Source organism: Heterodontus francisci, chromosome 2 (assembly GCF_036365525.1).
Source record: "Heterodontus francisci isolate sHetFra1 chromosome 2, sHetFra1.hap1, whole genome shotgun sequence".
Classification (NCBI taxonomy): domain Eukaryota; kingdom Metazoa; phylum Chordata; class Chondrichthyes; order Heterodontiformes; family Heterodontidae; genus Heterodontus; species Heterodontus francisci.
In genome coordinates, this window is record NC_090372.1 from 8,427,382 (window position 1) to 8,452,734 (window position 25,353).

The following is a 25,353-nucleotide window of genomic DNA, read 5'->3' on the forward strand; positions in this document are numbered from 1 at the left end:
TAAGCCAACTACAAAGGGAATATTCAACGAGAATAACTTACGATCCATCTATATATCATAATGTTAAGAACCTGTTCCTGGCTAGGGCTATTATACTTGGATTGAAATTTTTGCAAACTGTTGACATGTAAAAGAAAACATAGGTGATTTATTAATTCTTTAGCCCATTTAACTATTTGATCAGTTATGTCAATAATCCAAAAACATTAAACAAAATATATAATGCACAGTGATTTGACAACGGAAATATGCTGCTGTCTAGGTGAAATGTGGCAGTGGACTGACTACTTTGCTTTTTAAAAGAGATGGGATGCCATTTTATGTTTGGACCAAGTTAATTATGCCATGATGAATGAACTTCCACTGCAAGAATAATCCATTGGTTGTAAAGTGTTTTGCAGTTTTCAAAGGACGTGAAAGACAAATTTAAATTAAAGTTCATTCATCAAAGATGATAAAAGTGTGGATTAGAGATTCAGCAGTAACAGAGCGAGATATTGGTGTAGATAAGCCATGTTTTGAAGGCGGTCTTGGTAATGGAACAGATGCAGGAAGAATCTCTGTTTGGGATCAGTGTTCTGTACCTCTTGGTGTGGGGTGACTGCTGAACAAGTCCGTAAAGTTAAGGCCAGGGCACATGGGTGCTGACTGAAACCACATGACGTTGCTGATGTTTTGGGGATATTCAAGCTGGAGGAAATAGCTAGACAATGTACAATATCATGTAGTCAGTGTAGTAAAAGGCCTTCAATGGAGGAAGCAGAGGTGTAAAGTAGGGTCTCGATCAGCCTGCACATATAAGCTGATAGAGGTGGGGACCAAGGATGGTGTCTTGGGGTACACTGGAAGTGACTCTGTGGGCAAGGCAAAACCATTGGCTAGTTTGTTATATCTTTGTTGTGATAGGTATGAGTGGAACTGAGAGGGTAGGGCCATTGAGATTGTGACAGTCCAAAGGTTCAAGAGATCAGTTATCAATCGTTAGCACAGATTAATAATTAATGAGGTTTTTCATTTGTTTCCACTGGCCAATCACAATGCCAAAAAAATCCAATAAGTTTTCATCACAAACAATTGTTACCAGTGACGGAACAGAAAGCTGCAAAGTGCCATCTACAGTAGGTATGCCTGTACTGGCATTCATCCAGAATTCTGTCAATAAATCTAGCTGGTTGCATGATCAGCTGCAATGAATGAAGTTACTAGAAATTGAAAAAGAATGATCACTAGAAGACAGTGAGGTCTTCTGAAAGGAATCACAAAGAATTGCAAGTTCATAATACTAGCTAATGTGAAGTGATTTATGACTTTAACCCCTTATAGGACTAAACCAAATCAGGAGTACATCCCTATGAATCTCCTTTAGTCAAGTTCAAACCAGACAAATTCTCATAGACACTGATTTGAGTCCAAAGAATTGTACAAGCTTTCCCTCAAAGAAAGAAAACCAGCAGAGAATATTACCATCTTTCGGATAGCCTATTTTTAAATAATTATGGCTAAATCATAAATATCCCAGATAGTATAAGGGTCTGGGAACTCTCTTCAATACGTATCTCTCCACTTAAAGAGACACAGAGAGGAGGTTATTTGCAGTTGTATACAGAATGCTACATGAGGATTTATATATTTATCAAAGAATTTAACATGCAATACACTTCTAAGTGGATAAGTATATCACAATATCAAATATTACTGAAAGATGTGACTCATAATCTTATTTCTAACATAGAATCCCAAAGTTTAACCTTGCTAATGTTACAGCAAAAATATCTTAGAATATCCATCAAAATTTAAAGTGAACTTTTTTTTAAATCTTAAATTCCCTTTAGCTGAGAAGTATTGTTTGAGGATTCAACATTTCTAATCCTTGCTTCAAAAATATCTCATGTTTATACTGTTTTTGAAGTGTCATCTGACTTTTTGCATTTAGATGTGACCCTCCTGTCTTCCTTTTAAATTCCATATCTTTAATTACCATTTCCACTTAATGTTTTATTAAACTTCCTTTGCTATTGAAGTTGTGATCATTTATTTAGTCAAAATATTTATAATTATGTTTACTTGACCTCTCTTCTTCCTGTTAGTCCATTCCATTTATTGTTTCATTATCTATAATTGCCCTTTCCATGACACCCCAAAGCAACCTCAGGAGCCGACCTGGGTGCACAAACCAAATTAAGTTTATTGGTACCTCTTACTGACAGGATATTTTAATGTGTGTGTTTATCTTCCAAGCCCCTGACAACAGAATTACAAATAGATTTCCCAACTTGTTTCTGGTTCATACCAGGGACCTTGAAATTTTCTAACTCTGCCTTCTTAAAGGGAAATGTTAGTGAGTTTTAAAAACTGACCATTTATTCAATATTTAATTCTAAAAGGTATAATATTTTAACTATTTCTAAATTCTACTTAAAATTAAGCCTATTATACCTATATTCCATCACAATGAGATTGCTCAAAAGGGGGCACTACATTTTTCTTGGAGATGGTTTTGCCAGAACAGGGTATAGAAAATCCAGAAAAACTGCTTTTTGTGCATTATTGTATAAAATGTTATTTGCAGTTCCTTTTAATGACCTTTACATTTGCAGCTCACTTAAAAAAAAAAAGCGCGTTAATATAGTAATTGTGTTATTACAGATGTAATTAATCAAGCCAAAAGAACCAAGTGTTCATATTCATTCCCTTTTGCATATGTTGGGTTTGCTGTACCTCCATGATAGGCTAAATGGCCTGTTTCTGTGCTGTATAACTCTATGACAGTTTGTATATTTTGTGTATTTCCTTGACAACATTTGACAGTAAAACACTTCACTGATGACCAGCATTGAACTCAACGTTGTGTTTTTCCTTTGTCAGGTTGTTCTGCAGTGGTAGTTTACGCAAACTGCTGGCAGGTCACAACCAGCTCCGGAGACTTCCAGAACGATTTGACTGGACACAAGCAGAGATTCTTGATGTCCAGCACAACCAGCTAATTGAGCTGCCCTCAAATCTTTTCCTAAAAGCTGACTGGTAATAAATACTAAACTACCACAAATTATTACTGTAGTTTATTGCATCTGACAATTTTCAGGATGCTGGTATCCATGATAATGGACTAGACTGTTTAGCAGTGATAAAACAATGATGAGAAGCCAATCTAAATGAATCCTGAAGTATTGTTGAGCATTGTTGGTGCAGTGGTAGCACTCTTGCCTCCGAGTCAGAATATCTTGGGTTCAAGTTCCACTTCAAGACTTGAGCACATGTAATCTTCAATGTGGTGCTAACGGAGCACTGTACTGTACTGCCAAAAGTGCTTTTTTGGATGAGACGTTGAACTGAGGTTTGTTCATGTAGACATAACCAATCCCATGGCACTATTTGGAGAAGTAAGTGAGACTGTCCTGGCTACCATATTCTTAAGCAAACATTAAAATCAGATTAAAACAAAGTGCTGGAAATACAAGCAGGTCTGGCAGCATCTGTGGAGAGAGAGAAACAGTGTTAACATTTTGGGTCTGTGACCTTTTATCAGAACTGTTCGGATGAAATGTTAACTCTGTTTCTTTCTCTCCACAGATGCTGTCAGACCTGCTGTATATTTCCAGCACTTTCTGTTTTTACTTCAGATTTACAGCGTCTGCAGTATTTTGCTTTTATTAAAGTCAGATTATCTGGTCACTTGTCTTGTTGCTGATAATGGGACCTTGCTGTGCACAAATTGGCCACCACCTCTGCGTATATTACAATAGTGACTAAACTTCATCAGCACTTCATTGGATGTGAAATGATTTGGGATGTCTTGAGGATATGAAGGGCACTATATAAAGTGCAACTAGTTTCTTCATAGATGAAGAAACAGAGAGTTGAATGTTCAAGTTTGCAGATGACTAAGTTAGGATGCAGAGTAAGTTGTAAGGATAGGAGCAGGAAGTTACAAAGGGACATAAACAGACTAAGCAAGTGGGAAAACTATGCCAGATCAAATTAAATACAGGGAAGTGTGAAGTCATCCAGTTTGGATCTGAGAAAGCCAAACTGTATTTTTTTTCAAAGGTGAGAGATTAGGAACTGTGAAGGAGCAATAGGATTTGGCAGTCGATGTACAGATATCACTAAAGGCTACTGCTGTACAAGCTAAAAAAAAAGTAGTTAAAGGCTAATGGAACATCGGCCTTTAATAAGGGGATTTGCACTGAAAATGAAGGAGTGTTGGTTCAGTTGCACAGAGTGTTAGTCAAACCCCATGAGGAGTAGTCTATTTAGTTTTTTGCCAATTAACCTCAGGAAAGATACATTGGCCTTGAAAGGCATACAGCACAGATTTGCTAGAATTATGCCAGGGTTTAAAGAACTGAATTATAAGAATAGGTTGCATAACATTAAAGGCCTTATTTAAATGCATTGAAGTCAAAAAGAAATTGCTGAACTATGCTACTGAGATGCATGTGTACCTGTTTGGCTCAGAGTGATTCACAGGAGGAATTGAAAACTAACAGCCACCATTACCATTCTGCTCAATTTGTATCTGTACCCAGCACCAAAAGGGCACTTTGGGAGTTAATGCTTTAACAAAAGTTGCCGTGTATCAAATTCTTGTGCAGTTCCAAATGATAATGTGAAACTAAGCCCAGGACCTGAATATTTAAGGCCTTGTCTGAATATTTAAGACTACTAAATACATCACATGAGGCCAATGTTGTCCACTATTGTTTCAACTATCGAGAAATGAGTATCCAAAAATTATTTTAAAAAGCTGTAATAAAAAATGCTGATATTTATTATCTTTGTTTTGTAAATAGGAGGCCAATGTTGCCGTTAGGGCAGTCAATTGACTGTTCGGTATTTACGTATTCAGTGACCTGCTACAGCACATTCTTTATAATTTGAGATTGTCTCAGTGTTAGTTAAAAGATGTAATTTTACATATCATTAAAATTTGACAACTAACTGAAACATTCTTTTTCTCCCCAACAGTTTGCGGTGTCTCAATGCTTCAGCAAATAAACTGGAGATACTTCCTCCCTCCTGCCTGTCAGAGGAAAGCAACAGCGTATTACAGGAGCTGTACCTAACAAATAATTATCTTACGGATAAATGTGTGCCGTTGCTTACAGGTCACACTTGTCTGAAGGTCCTGCATCTCGCATACAATCGGCTCCAGAGCTTTCCAGCCAGGTGAGATTGCCCAGCCAACCCCATACCAAACAATGCAAATACAGAAAACCCCTCTCTGTGAGATTCTATGTTTTGAGAGTTGTGTTGGAGATAGCTCTAGTTATTTTATGGACACACCTAAGGTATTGGTAAAATATTGTTGCACCAGGCAGCTGCTACAGACTATGATGACTTTCACGAACACAGTGGCTGACAAGTAAACAAGAGGATAATTTGACATTATACCACACTTTAGCAAGGATGTGAAGGAATTGAAGAGGGTGCAGGAAAATGATTTACAGGAATGATTCCAGGGATGAGGGACTTAAGTTACAAGGATAGATTGGAGAAGCTGGGGCTGTTCTTCAAGCAGAGAAGGTTGACAGGAGATTTGATAGAGGTACTCAAAATTATGAGGGGTCTGGACAGAGTAGATGGGGAGAAACCGTTCCCATTAACAGAAGCGTCGAGAGCCACAGGACACCGATTTAAGGTGAGTGGCAAAAGAACCAAAGGTGACATGAGGAAAAGCTTTTTTACGCAGCAAGTGGTTAGAATCTGGAATGCACTGCCTAACAGTTTGGTGGAGGCAGATTCAATCATGACTTCAAAAGCGAATTGGATAAATAAGAGAAAAAAATTGCAGGGCTACAGGGAAACAGCAAGGAAGTGGGATTAGCTGAGTTGCTCTTGCGGAGAGCCGGCATGGACATGACGGGCCGACTGGCCTCCTTATGTGCTGTATTCCTTCGACGATTCATTCTAAGATTCTGTAATGGCTTGTGAAAGCAAATCACTGTGATGCTAAAAATAATGGACAGGTGGATGGTAAGTCTTCCATTGCTGAGAATGCCATTTACTCTGCTCACATTTGTTTATCTCCTACCAGATCTGATCGTAGCACTCTCACCTCTGAGTCACAAGGTTCTGCATTCAAGCCCCACTGCAGGACTTGAGCACAAAAATCAAGGCTCCCATTCCACTGCAGCGCTGAGGGAATGCTACACTCTTGGAGGTGCCGTCTTTTGGATGAGACGTTAAACTGAGGCTCCATGTGCCCTCTCGGGTGGACATAAAAGATCCCATAGCACTATTTCAAAGGAGAGCAGGGAAGTTATCCCTCCTGTCCTGGCTAATATTTATCCCTCAATTGACATCACAAAAAAACAGATTATCTGGTCATTATCACATTGCTGTTTGTGAGAGCTTTCTGTGCACAAATTGGTTACCATGTTTCCTACGTTACAATAGTGACTGCACTTCAAAAGTACTTCATTGCTGTAAAGCAGTTTGAGACATCTGGTGGCCATGAAAGGCACTATATAAATGCAAGTCTTTCTTTCTGGACATTAAAAGATTCATTTAAACCACACAGCCAATAAAAGTTTATTTTTTCACTGGCTCACTCATGAGCTTGGAGACTTTCTTGTAATGGTTACTTGTTCTAGCAAACCATATTGTCTAGATGTGGGTTTGGGGAAGGATTAAGGGAGTATGAGTAGGAATTTATCCCCTCCACGCCTCTTGGAGATGAACAGCTCCTACAATTGTCCTTCTCCATGTAGCTTCCCTGAGCGAACTTTATTCACACAGGGTTATAACCCATTTCTGTTTTTATCACTGATATGGAAGCAGTTTCTGATGTCTCTCTTTCAGGTCAGGGAGTGAACTGCTATTTGTAAGTAAGATGCTTACTTTTCCCCTCAATATGAGCGATGAAGATTATGTAAATGTTTCTCACTTCTTTTGCAGTAAAATGGCAAAACTTGAAGAATTGGAAGAAATTGATCTAAGTGGGAACAAACTGAAAACCATTCCAACCACCATTATGAATTGCAAGCGGATGCACACTCTTATTGCACATTCTAACTGTATTGAGGTCTTCCCTGAAGTGATGCAACTCTCTGAAATTAAGGCAAGAAAATTTTCCCCAACTCCTGTTATCTACAAAGCAAAAATAAAATTATAACTACAGCAGCAATAAAAATACTGATTTAATTACTGTCTGTTGTCTGGAAAGCAGATGTCTCATTAGGCGGAGACAGGAGAATTTGTGATGGAGATTGGGGAAATAACGGAGAGACTAAAAAATTACTTCGTGTCTGTCTTCACGGAGGAAGATATAGAAAATCTCCCAGAAATACTAGGGAACCAGAGGACTTGTAAAAATGAGGAACTGAAAGAAATTAGTATCAATAAAGCAGTAGTATTTGAAAAAATTAATTGGATTGAAAGTTGATAAATCCCTTGGATCAGATGAGCTACATCCCAGAGTATTGAAGGAGGTGGCTATAGAGAGAGTGAATGCATTGGTGATTATCTTTTTAAAATTCTGTAGATTCTGGAAGGGTTCCTGCAGACTGGAAAGTAGCAAATGTAACCCCACTATTTAAGAAGGGAGTGAGAGAGAAAACTGAGAACTGCAGACCAGTTAGTTTGATGTCAGTAGTCGGGAAAATGTTAGAATCTATTATCAAGGATGTAATAACTGGACACTTAGTAAATAATGATATGGTTGGATAGAGTCAACATGGATTTATGAAAGGGAAATCATGTTTGACAAACCTGTTGGGAGTTTTTTGAGGATGTTACTTGTAGCATAGATGAAGAACCAGTGGATGTTGTGTATTTGGATTTTCAGAAGGCTTTTGATAAGGTCCCACACAGGAGGTTATTAAACAAAATTAGAGTACATGGGATTGGGGGTGGAATATGCTGCTATGATTGAGAATTGGTTAACAGACAGAAAGCAGAGAGTAGGAATAAACTGGTCAATCTCAGGATGGCAGGCTGTTACTAGTGGGGTACCACAAGGATCAGTGCTTGGGCCATGGCTGTTCACAATCTATATAAATGATTTGCATGTGGGGACCAAATGATGCAAGGAGGCTGCAAGGGTATTTGGGCAGGCTAAGTGAATGGGCAAGAACATGGCAGATGGACTATAATGTGAATAAGTGTGAAGTGATCCACTATGGTAGAAAAAACAGTAGGGCACAGTATTTCTTAAATGGTGAGAGGTTGGGAAGTGTTGATGTACAAAGGAACCTAGGTGTCCTTGTTCACTAAAAGCTAGTATGCAGATGCAGCAAGCAATTAGGAAGGCAAATGGTATGTTGGCCTTCATTGCAATGGGATTTGAGTACATGAGTAAAGATGTCTTGCTGCAGTTGTATAGATGAGACTTCACCTGAAGTATTGTGCAAGTTTTGGTCTCCTTATCTAAGGAAGGATATACTTACCATAGAGGGAGTGCAATGGAGGTTCACCAGACTAATCCCTGGGATGCGGGATTGTCTTGTGAGGAGAGATTGCGGAAACTGGGCTTGTATTCTCTAGAATTTTGAAGAATGAGAGGTGATCCCATTGAAACTTACAAAATGCTCACAGGGCATGACAGAGTAGATGCGGATAGGATGTTTCCTCTGGCTGGTGAGTCTAGAACCAGGGGACAGAGTCTCAGAATAAGGGGTAGGCCATTTAAGACTGAGATGAAAAGGAATTTCTTTACTCAGAGGGTGGTGAATCTTTGGAATTCTCTATCCCAGATGGCTGTGAAAGCTCAATCATTGAGCATGTTCAAAACAGAAATTGATAGATTTCTAGATGCTAATGACATCAAGGGATATGGGGATAGTGGGGAAAAATGACCTAGAGGTAGATGATCAGCCATGATCTGTTTGAATGGCAGAGCAGGTTTGATGGGCTGAATGGCCCACTCCTGCTCCTATTTCCTATGTACTTTTAGCACTAGTATACCAAATAACATGGGCAGTACTATGTTTTTAGACGTCAGAAAAGCTGACATTATCCAAAACGATTTTGTATACTTTATATGTTCATTGTTGTGCGAGTTCTATGGTGCTGACTCTGGTTCATGCTAGTATAATATGGCTAGAAGATAAAATAAGAAGTTTTAGAAATGGGGGAAAAAGTTATTCAGCCTAACAAGCCTATCCCTTTTTATTGACTCAAACTAACTTTACCTTCCTCCTCACCAAATCCTTCAATCCTTTACCAACACTTCCAATTGCATATTGAGCCTGTGTATAATGTTGCCTTTCCTGGTGATTAACTCCATTACCCTTGAATGAAAAAGGTTCAGCCTGACTTTGCTTCTTAATTCCAATTGTTTAAGTGGTAACTAATTGTATAAGAACCCATTGCTACAGCAATTTTCCTGGGCCTAAATGTCTCTCCTACCCCAGCCCCCAGGTACTAATTACTCCCACCCTATTTCAAGCACTGCTGCACTGTTAAGTTTGCCATTTTCTGTTGCTGTTTCAATTTAGACAGTAAAATAAGAAGAAAAACTACTCTTACCCATGTGTGTACATGCACATAGAAAATAGTACCTGCTACATTGAGGGTATAATTTGGACAGTTCAATTCAATCTGTCAACACAGACTTGAAATATTGAGCCTGGATTATGTTGTGGGGCATAGCATTAAACGGTATAGGTCTAAAATTCAATTCTTAACTTCCATTACAATGAGAAATTGAGATTTTTATCTGAGCACGTTTGCTGAAATGGGTTTTTTGATATACTGCATTTCTGAAAGTATAAAGAATGTGAATAGAGTTGGATATTAATTTCATAGAAGCCCTCACTCCTTATATTTCTGTAATCTCAGCATTCAGCAATAATAGCTATAGATGATGCTGATGTAGGTCAACTCACAGGATGAGACACAGATTTGCATACTTCAAATGAAACAAAACCAGCTGTTATAAGAACATTATTCTTTTGAAGATGGCTGGAAGACCATTAATAAGTTCATGTTTCATTTGACTCAGATATCCTTTTTATACAAAGCAAATTTGTTGCTCGAGAGAATTAAATGAAAGGTCAAGTTCATTATGGATTTCTTTGTAGCAGAACTCTTTTTGAAAACAGAGTGATTTCTTTATTTTAACTTTACAGAACTTCTTGGCTAATTCCACAAACAATCATATTTCTAGTTTCTGTTCTCTAAATCATGGGATCAGGACTTAGTAGGTGCCGCAGTGGTGGAAATTTTCTATACAAGTTCATGGTAAGATGATACATGGGATCTGGGTCAAAACCTAGTTCCACTGAGGGGATTGGCATGTACAATTAAAAGCTTTAACTCAAATGTGCTGTACTCTCCTCTCCCCTTTTTTGTGATAAATGCCATTTTACCAGTCTATTCATCCTGAATTAAAATTGTTGCCCCATCTGTACAATCGGAAGAAAAAGAAGGAAAGGAAGCTTAGCTGCATTCAATTTGTGCAAGTGTTACAGTTCATAAATCACCTGAATTCTTTCCTAGGCAGTAGCTAACAGAATCTTGCATAACTCAGTAAGTATGGGAAGCAGGAGGTGGATGAACTGGATCCCAGCCAAACTCATTGCCTGTGTACTTCTTTTTGCAGTGTGTTGACCTGAGCTGTAACGAGCTGAACGAGATCACATTGCCTGAAAGTCTGCCGCTGAAACTGCAGGAACTAGACCTGACTGGAAACCCCAGGCTGGTCCTGGATCACAAAACTCTGGAGCTGCTGAAGTAGGCAATCGCCATTCCCATTTAATATTGTGTCAGCAATCAGTCTCGTTCTCCTGTGCAACTTTCTGTGGCCTGTGGCGAATCCTGTCTTTGAACTTTAGGTTTTACTGAGTGTTTAAATTACTTATTCTAACTCGAGCATGAGGAAAGAATCTATTTTTCCAGGACTGAATGCTTGGTTGAAAGAATGCTTGCACATACACAATATTGAAGTTGAATTAATTAACTTTATAAAGTTATAAATAGAACTTCATTCAGTTAACAGATTCTTAAAAAGTATCCTTCTAAACATTGAATATCTATTGCAGTGTGGAAATGGAGTAAGAGATGTCGTCATAGTTGATTGAAAAAAAATTGCATTTTTAAAAATTCATCTGTGGTAAATTCACCTTTATTTGCAAAAAAAATGCACAAAGTTGTGATAGAGCAACAAAAGAAACTTCAGAGCACTTGCCTTGCACACTAATCTGCAGATCAATTAGGCTGACTGGCTAATTGAACTGCTTGATGTCAGCGGAAAATGCTTTATTTTTGCATCTTTTATAAACTATAAATAGAGAGCTGACCTCTGGTAAAACTGAAGTCCTAGAAAATGTTGCATACAGTAGACTATCAATAATCCATATGGTATAAAGTAGAACAGTTTGGGTGATTTGATCTTTGAGTCCCAAGTTCTGCAGAATTTTTGTTTTAACATTGTCATCATTGTACTTATTAAGAAATCCCTTTCTGAATCCTGCTCACAAAATATATCCACTGGATGTATGGAGCTTTCATATAGATTAAAAAAACAAATAAATGCTTTTGTTTTACTGCTCAAATGTTTAAAATATACAAAGTCATCTAATTGATTTGTTTTCTTCCCTCCCCTCAACACCACACTTCCCTTGCCCCCCCCCCCCCCCCCCAATCTTCTTCATCCCAGTAACATCCGTTGCTTCAAGATAGATCAGTCCTCTACGTCTTTTACAGTCGGTGAGGCTTCCGGTGCACCAGCTGTGTGGAGTCATGGATATACAGAAGCTTCTGGAGTGAAAAACCGGTATGTTTATGTTGTGATAATTGCAGGAAAAAAGGAATCGATGCTATGTAAAGTGTGTTCTTCATCTGGTCTGAGAGGTTCTCATGCGAAAGTCAGTTAAAAGAATTTTGCAAATTACCGAAGAAACTAATCCTGGAAGCTAGGTTTGTCTGTTGTGATCTGGTCTGTGCAGAAGATTCTTCCTTTTGTTTGTGCAGTTGCTAGGATGCAGAAAGTAACTGACACATTACATCAATATAAGATCCTGTGTCTTCAGAAGTAAAGAGCTAGTGTCTTAATGGATCTTTGCAAATTCAAAGGCTTTTTTATCCTCAACTGAAGCAAGTTTACAGAAGAATTGAAAAAGAGAATGACAGAAATGAGAGCAACCTCAGAAAATGAATATTCAAGCCATTGAATAGAATTTTAGTGACCATGGCAATTCTGGCAAAAAAAAAGGCATTCTCTTGGTTAAACTTAATGTAGTTTTCATGTATAAATCAAATGGCTGCCTTAAATAATTGGAGGATTTATTGTGAAGCGATGTAAAGTAGTATTCTGTCTTTTCCAAAGGCTTTATATCAAGTTTTTATACATTACAATTAAACAGTTCCTTAAACTTTTGAAGATAACCTGAGTCAATATTTTGAGACGGTGCAGCTATTTTTGTACAGCTGTGCTATGTAAATTTTAATAAACCAGTGAGAAAAATAGGAAAATTAATTTTTTTAAAGCAAAATTGTGTGGAAGGTAATGGTAAACTTATTTTATTTATTTCAAACCCAGGTTGTGTGTAGCTGCCTTGTCGGTGAATAATTTTTGTGATAACAGAGAGGCTCTGTATGGAGTATTCGATGGTGACCGGAATGTAGAAGTGCCCTACCTCCTGCAGTGCACTATGAGCGACGTTTTGGCAGAGGAACTGCAGAAATCAAAGAGTGATGAAGAATACATGACTAATACTTTCCTGGTCATGCAGAGGTTAGTAAATTTCATTGGGAATCTGTTATATGATGTGGTGATGTTCCTAGAGAGCTGAAGTGTTACAATTTAATACTCATTCGAATAGAGAAATTTTGTTGATTTGTCTGGTATCGATTTTCCAATTAAGCTGGCTAAGCTCAGCTGTGGGTACATCAATGATGTGATGTCTTGCTGCATTCACGCATATTCTGTTTGTCTATGCCTGTAATCAACTGTGTTTATTTTCCTAAATCAGAAAAAAATGTGAAACAGGAACCCAGATTTTCAATTTATTTTGACTTGGGGTAAATCAGAAAGTGTTTCTTTCTAAAGAAAATAGTTTGGAAGATTAACATTCATTGTTTCTCATGCAATAATTTTAAATGATTGATTTCTAGTCTCAAGATGACAAGACAAAAATAGTACAATGCCTCACTGCATATGCTGCTCTGGAGTCATATAATTAATTTTCACTTGTAATCATCCGAACAGGCCTTGATAAGGAGGCAATGAGTGAGGGGAAGTGCACCCCAGAAGGAAGAAGGGTAAATTCCTCTCCCAAGTCACACATCATCCTGACTTGGAAATATGTTGCCATTCCTTCATCGCCCCGGGTCAAAATCCTGCAACTCCCTAACAGTGTCATGGGTCAACCTACACGACAAGGACTGCAATGGTTCAAGAAGGCAGCTCATCACCACATTCTCAAGGACAGTTAGGGATGGGCAATAAATGTTGGCCTTGACTGTGATGCCGACATCTCAGGAATGAATTAAAAAAGAAAGTGGAAATCTCACCCTGGTTGATGATTGTATTGTGGTACTAGCCAATATCTGAAAGATCACCCATTTAACATTGGAGAAAATAACCTCAAAAACTGAACTGAGTCAACAACTAAAAAAAGATGCTGTTCTTTGCATTGTTATCATAGCCTAGTCCTTGAAAGGCAAGAATTTGGCTTGCACCAGCAAACTGCATGTTGTTGTATATGACTCATATCCTTGCATGCAAAGTAATATGAAGAAGGGCAAGATCCAAAGTCCAGCTATGACGCAAATCATTTTCAATTGGACCTTCTCATAATTTGCACCTGGTGGGCAGCTGATCATTCTCAGGCAGTTACTAAAATCTGTCTGCTATCTGATGCATTCGAGCAACTTGGGAATGGAGCTTATTTTCTCCATCTCTTTACTGTAGAGAGGCATCTAACCTACACTTGGTCCTTCTTCACACAGACACAGCTGACGTCCAGATTCTGCTTTCAGGGCGATTGCAGGTGCAGACTCAGGAAATTGTATTACCGTTTGGCAATATGTATTCTCATTACAGTGTGCTGTATTTCAATGCCACCTTAGCTGTGAAAGATTTCCATTGTTCTCGATAAAGAACAAGTTTGCTATAAGTAGTATTCAGCAAGAATTCTTTTACCCCTCTCCCTACCCTCCCCACAAGTGCTTTCATCAGCTCTCAAGTATTAGCTTCACTCTTTGGCTTAAAATTAAAGAGGAAAAATTTAAACTTTTAATTGTGCACTCAATAAAGTAAGCATTTGTACTCTAATTGTAGCACTGAACACTTGCTGCTTGGCTGTCATGGAAACCAAAGACAATGAGTGTGTGTTCCTGGCAGTTTGCCCCAGTGTCTTTTTCTGACTTGGACAAATAAAGTTCCTCATTAGTTAACAGTACTCCTAACTATTTTTAATATTCTAGCATAAAATCTCTGGATCTTTCACTCCAGCCTTAGCAAAACACTTTCTAGGTGCAAGTTGTACTGAAATGTGTGCTGACTGGAAGGTTTGTCAAACTTGACTTTTGAGTTTGGCCTTTTATTCTGTACCCAGGTTTTGAGTGCTATGCAGTGCACATGGGGCATTCACTGGCAATTACAGGTTAAACTGGAGTTGAATGTACAATTATTTGATCTCTGAAGATTTCAGTAGTATTTTCCTGCTGTAATGAAAATTCTTAACCATGATTAGAATATAACAAATAAAGCAGATGCCCATCACAGATGATCCTATTCTTAACCATGCTTTGCAGTAGGGCTCACAATCTGGCTGATACCTCCCCCACCACAACCCCTGTCCTAGGGGTGCTGAGGTCTGTTATAATGCCCCTGCTGCCACTGGCTGAATTCAGCTAATTCAAACATGTATTTTTCAGATACTCTGCGCTATTTTGAAAACTCCTCTGTGTGTTGCATTTTGAGAACTTTATAAAATAATTATAAGATTTAATTAAACATGAGGCTTACGGAGATCTACTCACAGGTTGAAGAGGGCAAGGACAAAGCAGTAATTTCACCTGCCCACACTGATCTGTCCTCAAAGGGAAATACTGTGCATCTGTTCAAGGCCAGTATGATACTGTAATAAAGAAACTGGCAAATGTAGGGATATTTGACTTTCTGTATTTAAATTTGAAACTCTTCATTGTCATCAATCCTAAACATAATTTAATGTAGCTGTACAAAATGGAGGAAAGTTTAAAGATAGAGTTCAGAGATGCAGGAGGATTTTCATTAAGAGGTTATATAGATAGTCATTTTTGGCTGGAAGTAATTACAAAGAAGTAGTCTAATCAAGGGTTTCAAATTACACAAACCACGAGAGCAAAGCTCAAGGATTTTTGTTGTAATAGTAATCTGAATCCCTCGATGAGATTACAGTCTTGAATTCGCTTTGGAGCATGTATAATTATGTACTCTGAACTTGATAAGAAGGGGTTTATTTAATTCTAAGTTTGTATTTATGCCCTCAGCAGTACCAGCTTTTGGGAGCTGTGTTCTGTATTGTTTGTTAATGTAAAATGATTTTCAAAAAGCTGGATTACAGCCACAATGTCATTATTGAAGATTTTTGATTCCAGGGATGAGGGGTTTGTCTTATGAAGAGAGATTGAGCAGTTTAGGCCTTTACTCTCTGGAGTTTAGAAGAATGAGAGAAGATCTAATTGAGGTATATCAGATGATCAGGGGGATGTTTCCTCTTGTGGGGCAATCTAGAACGAGAGGTCATAGTTTTAGGATAAGGGGTAACAGATTTAAAACAGAGATGAGGCGAAATTACTTCTCTCAAAGGGTCGTGAGTCTATGGAATTCACTACCCCAGAATGCGGTGGATGCCGGGACATTGAGTAAATTTAAGGAGGAGATGGACAGATTTTTAATTAGTAATGGGTTGAAGGGTTATGGAGAACGGGCAGGAAAGTGGAGTTGAGGCCGAGATGAGATCAGCCATGAATGGCGGGGCAGGCTCGAGGGGCTGAATTGCCTACTCCTGCTCCTAGTTCTTATGTTATAGATATAAGTTGTGATTCATAACTGAGAAATTGTATTGCTTGCTTATATTATAATTTAAATGACAAGAACTGTAGCTATTCCTTTTACTCAAAACCCAATTATTGTGTTCAAAGTTTTACTTGTGTGTTAGTGCACGTGTGTTTTTTAAAAATTAATTCATGGGATGTGGGCGTCGCTGGCCAGGCCAGCATTTATTGCCCATCCCTAATTGCCCTTGAGAAGGTGGTGGTGAGCTACTTTCTTGAACCACTGCAGTCCTTATGGCGTAAGTACACCCACAGTGCTGTTAGGAAGGGAGTTCCAGGATTTTGACCCAGTGACAGTGAAGGAACGGCGATATAGTTCCAAGTCAGGATGGTGTGTGACTTGGAGGGGAACTTGCAGGTGGTGGTGTTCCCATGTGTGTATGTTTAATGAAATTCTCAGTATTACACATTCTGCAACCTAATAATTCAATAGATATCACCATCGAAGATATTTCAAGTAAATCGTATCCAGGATTCACAAATTTAGTTCTTCCTTGCCTGTCAGTATAAATTAGGGGAAGATTTTTGCAGTGTGCTATTTAAAGCAAAAGCAGAAGTTCATTCTTCATACACTGGTATACAATTTCTCTACCATTCTCCACAGATAATTCTTTAAGTGAATGGTTATTCTGCAGTTTATGGTAACATTGCATTTCTTGTGGAACAAAACACATCTATTATTCTTGTGATGTATGGGGTCTTTCACACTAATTTTTGAAAACTTTTTTAGTTAACACCTCTAGAATTCAGTCCAATTGTTTATAAAATGATTTTATTTATTTTAGGAAACTTGGAACTGCTGGACAGAAGCTGGGGGGCTCTGCTGTGCTTTGTCACATAAAACATGACCCTATGGATCCCAGTGGTTGCTTCACACTGACTGCAGCCAATGTTGGAAAGTGCCAAGCCATCCTGTGCAGAGATGGCAAACCGTTGCCTCTCTCAAAGTTGTACTCTATCCGCTGTGATGAAGAATTAGAGAGAGTTAAACAGCACAAAGCTATTGTCACTGAGGTAAAATATCCAGTCCTCAACTATATAAGTTACATCATGGGCAGTTTTCCAAATGACCAAATTACTGCAAACTGTTTACAGCCTTTCAGCAGTTTTCAATTACTTCCATATTATATTCTTAATATGAATACATTTTGAGGCTTGTAATTAACTTTCGTGTGGCTAGGTTTTTAATTTTTTTAACAAGTGTGGGAGAGTATGCATTATGTATAGCAGGTTATGTGGTTGTCTTGTTGAACTGCCCAATGCAGCAGCTTTTAAGAGGGCAATTTATAGACGCGGGAATAATTAATGGAAACAGTGATGTTACTAAAACTAATTTTGCACCTGAATGTGATAAAAGGAACAATGGTTCCAATATTCTCTTGTGTAGTGAATAAAGAGTGAACTTGCATCTTTCCACTGATGAGGAGTGATGGGTCTCATTGGCAGTGTGGGTGGTGAGATTGTTAATATTTAAAATTAACAAATAAGTTCTATTTCTTTTGTAATCATGTTAAATTAGTCAACAAACTAATTAGTATTCTCACTACTCTAAGGCTGAGCAGCTGTGGCTATGTATATTTGCTAGAGCAGTGGTGATCTAGAGAGGGACACCATTGACAGAATATTATATCCCCCACTTCAACTGACCCAGGGAAAGTGGATATAGAATCATATAAAATTACTTGATGCAAAAGAAAAGTGTGTGCTTTTCATAGCTCTCCTATTGGAGCTATTGCCTCTAATCCCATTTGGAATTGGCATGAATACAGAATTGATTTTATGTTTTGATATAATTAAATTGTTTCAAAAGATTGCCCTCATGAGTAATTTGGGCATGTTAAATTGTATTTGAAAAGCAAGGGGAAAAATGTTTGGAATTGATTTCTAAATAAACGTTGGTCTATCACTTTTTGAATCTCGATTCTTCCTCATTGATTTACCCTCCACCTCAAATAGGAACGACTACTATCCCACCAGGTAAAAATCACCTGGGATAATCTCTTTATCAGCCCTCATTAAGCTGTATGACAGTCTGCGCTCTGTCAGACTTCAGTCTCTTCCTTCCGTTGCTGGTTAGATCTGTTGTTTCCAGCACAGAGAAAGTTCAGTTGCTGTTTAGGAATTTTAAGTCTCCCTTTTTAGTACCTGAATGTGCAAAGAGGAAGATTCTCAAGTTTCTCTATTCTGTAGTTTAATTTGTAGCTATGTGCTGTTCAACCAACACAATCTTCAACCTTGGTCTTCCCAGAACAGTAGTATAGTGGTAATGTTACTAGTCTAGTAATCCAGAAACCCAGACTAATGCTCCAGAGACATGTCCAAATCCCACCACAACAGCTGGGTAATTTAATTTCAAATGATTACTAAAAATATGTAATAAAATGATAGCCATAGACTCTAGTCATTAATAATAATCATGAAACTACTGGATTGTTGTAAAAACCCACATGGTTCACTAATGTCCTTCAGGGGAGGAAATCTGCTGTCCTTACCCGGTCTGGCCTACATGTGACTCCAGACTCACAGCAATGTGGTTGACTCTAATGGCCTAGCAAGCCACTCAGTTCAAGGACAGTTAGGGATGGGCAATAAATGCTGGTCTCACCAGTGATGCTCACATCCCAAGAATTAATATTTTTTTTAAAAAGACCAAATTTGATCGCATTGACTCCAAATGATCTTAGCCCCGCAATCAGTGTCTGCACCTAGCTTCAGAATTCGTATTGAACGTTGGGGATCCTTCCTGGCTGGAGCATCTCCCACTACCACATGAAACCTGTTCCAGATCTAGCCCATGATCTTAATTGATCAAATCATTTACTGGAAAGGAATCTTGGCCCCCATGTCACCTCCAAGCTCAATTCAACTTGGCACAGAGAATTTGAGATTCCATTATGGCAGAGCACTCTTCCATTCCCAGACCTCGCGATCTAGAAGTGAATAGGAAGCAATCACGTCAACTGCACCAGTCAAGTCATGTTGTTCCAAAAAGCTTGCTTGGGGACAGTTCCCAGGTTGGTACGGTCAACACTGGCTGAATGGCCACAGTATCTCAGTACCTGACTTGTGCTAAGTTCCATTACCAAATTGTTGCACGACATGAAATAATCATCTTAGCTCCTACACTGTCATCAATTAAGGTTAATTCCAACAAGTGGAACCAGACGCAAGTCCAACTGTGAGGAAATAGGAAAACCAAGTCAAGGTAGCCCTTACTCTTTTCTCCTCCTTTCCTTCCTCTCCTCTCTTCAAGGAAACCGCTCCCTTCCTTCCCTGCTCCACTCAAGGGCTCAGCCATTGGAAGCATGCCTCAACATATAGCACCCTTGTAAATGTAGGTGCTGCCAGAGCAACTGTCGCAGTAGGACCATCCCCAGAGATCCTTGACCCAAATACCTGTGGTTCACCACGGAGTACCCAAAGGCAAGTGAATATTTTGCTCAAAGGTGAGTGAATTTCTCCTACTCCTGGGAAGGAGGAGGATGCCTACAAGGGAAAGGTGGAAGAGCTAAGATTCTCCTATTGGTGCACATGCCAAACCATGCAGCCATCAAAGCTGTGCAGCTGCTGGAACAATAAATGAAGGGAATGTGCTGCAAAAGTTCAGTTGTTTTCTGCCCGAACTTCAGAAGATGCTGTTGATTTCTCCTTTTACTGGAAATGAGCTGTACATGTTGAGATTCAATTCTTCAAAATTGCTGATCTAGGAAGCCCCAGTTTCTATTGTGAAGAGTAATGGAGCAGGGATAAGCAGCTGTCTTAACCTGCTTTCAGATGTCGGATCCTTGCAGCTGAGACTGTCTGGCTGGATGGACAGCAGGAGATGGCACAACAAAAAACACCTCTGCATTCTCTCCCTTCAGCTGAAACAAATGGTGCCATGATACCTAGTTCAAGTGGGTGGGAGGAAATTTTTCTTCTAATTCTCCAAATGGAGTTCATCTCATCTGGTAAAAGGGCTTCTTAATGCATCTGTTATGATTTCCCTGGCATTGTTTTTTAATACCAGAATCAGAAACAGTTTCAAATTCTGAGTCTAAGTTCTGAGCAACTTCTGTTTAACCTGTTTTTCTTTTGGGAAAGCATTTATAACACATGATTTGTTGCTCAAAGTCCCAGGGGAAGCAGAAAATGATTTTTTTGATGTTTGCCTGTATTATAGGATTATCTATTTGTCTTCCTAGATTAACAAATTATAGATTAGACAACACATTGATTTTGTTCTCTGGCCTCTGACGAGTCAGCACACACAGGATTCATGAATGTAATCCACAGGATAACTTTCTAAAACAATCTGCACGAGACGACCTAAAGGTTCCATTTGTGAGACTTCTACATCCTGTTTAAGCATTTCTTTGTGGCATATTCTTGTAATGAGATTGATGGTCGGAGGTGAATGCTGGATTATCAGCTATATCTACAATAGGTAATCCTGTAGTCCTGTGACATTTATTTTGTTCCCCAGCCTCATCCAAAGGAACATAATTGGATTAGTTTTAACCTAAACCTGCCTGTCGGCAAACTGACTAGCTAGGGTGCAATTTATTTAGCAAAAGAAAATCCCCAGAGCCAAGCGATAGCCTCCTCATTTGCTGAGTTTAAGGTGATTAGTCTGCCACGACTGTAGAGGGGACACTCCTCAGTAATGTGCAGCATTGTTTGTGTCTCCACAAATGCAATAAGGGGTTTGTAGAGGCCCCAGCTGTGGAGGTTGGCTGCACAGGGGCCCTGGCTTGTCTTGAACCTGTTTAGCAAGGGCCAGTCTTGCTCAGGATGGTTGCTCCATATGAGGTACCGAGATGGAAAGCGGGCAGTAGGTAGATTGAACATGTCATTGTGGTGTGGTAAGTGAGGTGCAGCACGGATGGTTTCAACCAGCTTGTGGATTTTTGTCAGCCAGTGAATGCATGAGGGAGTGATGTTTGCGAGGACAGGAAGCCAGGGGAGGGATGTTGAGTGGAGGGTTCCAGTTCTGATGTGCATTGTTGCATTCAGATATCAACAAGATGTGTGTGTGATGACCTATGCCAGACAGGTGCACAGTACTCTGCTGCTGAGTATGATAGAGCACGTGCTGAGGTCCGGAGTGTTGTGGCAACAGCGCCCCGCTCAGATCCAGCAAGTTTGGTTAGTAGGTTGTTTCTGGTTTTGATCTTCGCTGCTATTTTGTTCAGATGCTCCTGGAAGGACAAAGTCCTATCCAGAGTCACTCCCAACTATGTTGGATTGGGATCATACTTTAGTCTCTGACCATCTATGTAGATACGCAGTTCTTTTTTGGCACTGGCATTGTGGAGGTGGAATACACTGGATAGGGTTTTAGAGGGATTCACTCTGAGACCCCGTGTGCTGCAGTAGTCCGTCAAATTTGTAACGTCTTCGTTAAGGATCTGGTCTAGGGTGCAGAAGGATGGAGCTTGGGTGACGCAACAGATGTCATCAGCATAGATGAACTTGCGAGACCTGGTTGTTTGCAGGTCATTTGTATATATGTTGAACAACATTGGGGCTAGCACTGAGCCCTGTGGTGGTCTGTTTGCCAGTCTTCTCCATGCATTTCTCCAGGGTGGACTCTAAATCGTCTGTTGTGAAGGAGTGTTTCAACAACTGTCCCAACCCAAGTTGGAAGCACTCTGGACAGCTTTAGATTTTAGATTTTTTTTTTAGATTTAGATATACAGCACTGAAACAGGCCCTTCGGCCCACCGAGTCTGTGCCGACCATTAACCACCCATTTATACTAATCCTACACTAATCCCCGTATTCCTACCACATCCTCACCTGTTCCCATACTCCCCTACCACATCCTCACCTGTTCCCATACTCCCCTACCACCTACCTATACTAGGGGCAATTTATAACGGCCAATTTACCTATCAACCTGCAAGTCTTTTGGCTGTGGGAGGAAACCGGAGCACCCGGAGGAAACCCACGCAGACACAGGGAGAACTTGCAAACTCCACACAGGCAGTACCGAGAAGGCCAATGTGCCACACTGTATCGTAGGCAGCTGTGAGGTCCAGTCGCACTCTGCCTGTCTTCAGGTTCTTTTGGAAACCACTTTCCATGTAGGTGGTGAGTGCCAGAACTTTCTCACATGTGCTGCGCCCATTATGGAAACCAGCTTGGTCGACATTAAGGATGATCTTTACTTCTGGAGATATGTGTTGCAAGATAAAATGCTCAAAAGCACACACAAAGTAGTGAAATCGGTCGATAGCTAGCCACCAATGAGAGGTCTTTTCCAGGTTTTGGAATGGCAATGAATTTTGCCATACGCCACACCTTTGGGTGTGAGGTTGAGCTGATGATTCTTGTGTAGAACTGAGTCAGCCAGACACGAGCATGGGGGCCAAGTTGTTTCAGGAATTCTGGTGCAATGTTGTCATATCCCACTGCTTTGCCACATTTCAGGCCCCTTAATGCTTTCTACAGTTCTGTGAGCTTGAAGGGATGAGGACTGCATGTTGCTGGCATTTTTTCAGTTCATTACAGATGATGCGATTTGTTTTCTTTTCCAACAGTGTCCTCGCTACAGTGCTGGTTTTACATACCACCCGGTTGTATTCTCTGAAGTCAGTGGAGTTTAATATTGGGTGGGATGTAAAACCAGCATTCACCAAATCACATGGGTTTCCTGCCTGGCAAGTTGGATTAAAATTACTCCTAATAAATCACAAAAAAAAACTTAATCTAGGAATTCTGCTTTTAAATTGTCTGATATTTTTGTGTCTTAATTTCTGAGCAAATGATGACATTAAGAAGTTATTGTTGCTGATAGTTTCCCAAATTCTCACTGTTGCATCCAAATTTAGGAGATAATTACAGTTGGGATATAACTTGCTTTTATGCCTTCTTATTGGCTACAATAAAGTATTTTATTCATGTTCATTTCTGTATAATTTCTGCACATCTCTGCCATTTACATTCCTGCTCTGAAATTAATATTTTACCTTTTATTACAGGACAATAAAATCAATGGGGTGACTGATTCTACAAGGATTTTGGGCTACACATTCCTCCATCCATACGTCGTGCCTCGGCCTCATGTTCAGTCTGTTACCCTCACACCTCAAGATGAGTTCTTCATTCTGGGAAGTAAGGGTCTCTGGGACAGCATCTCCCATTTGGAAGCTGTGGAATCTGTGAGAAATGTGCCTGATGCCCAGGCTGCTGCCAAGAAGCTCTGTAGCTTGGCCCAGAGCTACGGCTGCAATGACAGCATCAGTGCTGTAGTTGTCCAGCTGAATGTTAGCGAGGACTGCTTCTGCTGTTGTGACATGAATGGTGTACCACCTCCCAGCCCCGGCATTTTCCCTCCTTCAGTAAATGTGGTTATAAAGGACAGACCAGCAGATACTTTGGGGATGCCGTCATCCAGTAGTGGCGTTGCCTCAGAGATTAGCAGTGAAATATCCACCTCCGAGATGAGCAGCGAAGTGGGTTCGACGGCCTCCGATGAGCCTCCCCAGGTCACGATGAATGACGGAGGCCCCATCTTCCACGGTGAGCAGCGTTGTATGCTGCACCCAGTATGCTTGGCCAACACGTTCCAGCGACAGCTTTCCAGTGCCACCTTCTCCAGTGCATTTTCAGACAATGGACTTGACAGCGAAGATGAGGAGCCCATTGAAGGCGTCTTTTCCAATGGCAGCAGAGTGGAAGTTGAGGTTGACATTCACTGCATTCAGGTAAAGGAAAAGATGTCAGTGCATTCAACTTCTGATGCATGCGACGAAGGGATAGTTATCAGCGCAAATGAAGATGAAAACTCTGAAAAAATGCTCCTTCTTAAAGTTCATGGTGAAAATGATTGCCAAGGTAATGACAAAAACAAGTTTGAATACTCCACGACAGGGACTATTGGTCGGAGGCGCGGAAATGGCTCTGTTGCACCTTCGGAGAAGAGCCATAACTTGATTGAGGTGGCAGCTGATGCACCGATGAAAAAGAGCGGCGGCTACTTTGCTGCCCCTGCCCAGCCCGACCCAGACGATCAATTTATAATCCCCCCGGAACTGGAGGAAGAAGTGAAGGAGATAATGAAGCAACATCAGGAGCAACAGCAACGCCAGTATCAACTGGACCAGCTCCCAGACTGCTATGACACACCTCTATGACCAGGAGGAAAGCAATTTTAGAGAATTTGAGCCTTATTTGCTCTTTTAAATTGAGACTGTTTAGATATCAAGAGATTTTTGCCCCACTTTCTAAAACCTCCCCGATGCCAGTTACACACACTGAACAGCCGTTTTTAAAATCATCTCTAGTTGGTTCTGTTGTTGTTGATTAACTAATTAAGATATAAGTAACAGATTAACATCAGTTTTCGTATAGCATATCATTTGTACAAGATGAGGACACATTTAGTATATTGCAGGAAGTCATTTTTCTTAAAACTATTGAGTATTTGTTTTAAAAACAGAAAAGCCTAAGTATTATGAATGATTCTAGTTAACGCTATAAATGTGGTATTTCTAAAATCATGGCTTTTTAAAGCGAAAGTCATAGAAATTTGTAGACTTTAAAGACTAACTCCTAGGAGTTGCAAACTCGTTAATGTGACATTGTCACTGAGATTTACTAATCTTCTCTGAGAGAACAGCTGATTCACAAATTATTTGTAAATAGTTTAAATGTTGTATAGTGATGCATAAACACAATGTTCCACAGTCAAGAGTCCTGTATCTGGAAAAGAATAAAGAAAAAGTGGCTTTTTAAAAAATGTCCCCTCATTGCAACTATAAGAAGGTAATGAGTGACTGGATATCGGTATGATTACTACCTGGCTATGCTTTTGCTTTTAAGGATCACCTTTTGTTCTTTGTCAGCTGGCCTGTTTTCACAGTTGAATTTCTGCTCTTCCATCTCTCCTGCTGCTCACCAGCACTGTACCGATGTCTCAAGGAAAACAAAATTATATACAAAGGACTCATGAACAGATATGTTAATACACTTGTTTAAAATAAATCTACAATTTAAATAAACCTGTTGATTTTTAATGAGGTAAAACCCTAAACATTTTAGAGTCTGAGTTCTAAAATAATAAAGTCTGTTACGTGGCATAAATGGGAGACTAAGTTAACAGTTGGAACTGAGTAAAGGTGCACAGTTCAAAACTACTTGTAATCCAGCACATGTTGATAGTCTTCAACTACATTGATGGTTGGTATGGGAAATTGAGAGTTAGGTATGAGATGATCTATCCAGCCTTGCTAAGATGCATTGTTAACATAGATTTCAAAGAGTTTTGTTCTGTGCCAAATGAGACTTAACCTAGATGTGCCTAATTCTTTAGACAGGACATCTAAAATGGAAAACTACTTAACACCCTAGCAATGACATTACTCATCTTGATGAATG

The 25,353-nt window shown here is 39.6% G+C and overlaps 1 protein-coding gene across 1 annotated transcript in view; it reads left to right on the top strand.

Moving 5' to 3' along the window:
- phlpp1 (PH domain and leucine rich repeat protein phosphatase 1) overlaps positions 1 to 24,715 on the top strand; it is a 187,962-nt gene extending 163,247 nt beyond the window's left edge. The window contains exons 10-17 of the mRNA XM_068054059.1: positions 2,866 to 3,021; positions 4,969 to 5,169; positions 6,901 to 7,063; positions 10,547 to 10,677; positions 11,603 to 11,719; positions 12,485 to 12,679; positions 16,776 to 17,004; positions 22,956 to 24,715. Coding sequence (XP_067910160.1) covers positions 2,866 to 3,021; positions 4,969 to 5,169; positions 6,901 to 7,063; positions 10,547 to 10,677; positions 11,603 to 11,719; positions 12,485 to 12,679; positions 16,776 to 17,004; positions 22,956 to 24,110 — 2,347 coding nt within the window. The 3' untranslated portion in view covers positions 24,111 to 24,715. The remainder of the gene's footprint in view (positions 1 to 2,865; positions 3,022 to 4,968; positions 5,170 to 6,900; positions 7,064 to 10,546; positions 10,678 to 11,602; positions 11,720 to 12,484; positions 12,680 to 16,775; positions 17,005 to 22,955) is intronic.
- Positions 24,716 to 25,353: the final 638 nt, after the last annotated feature.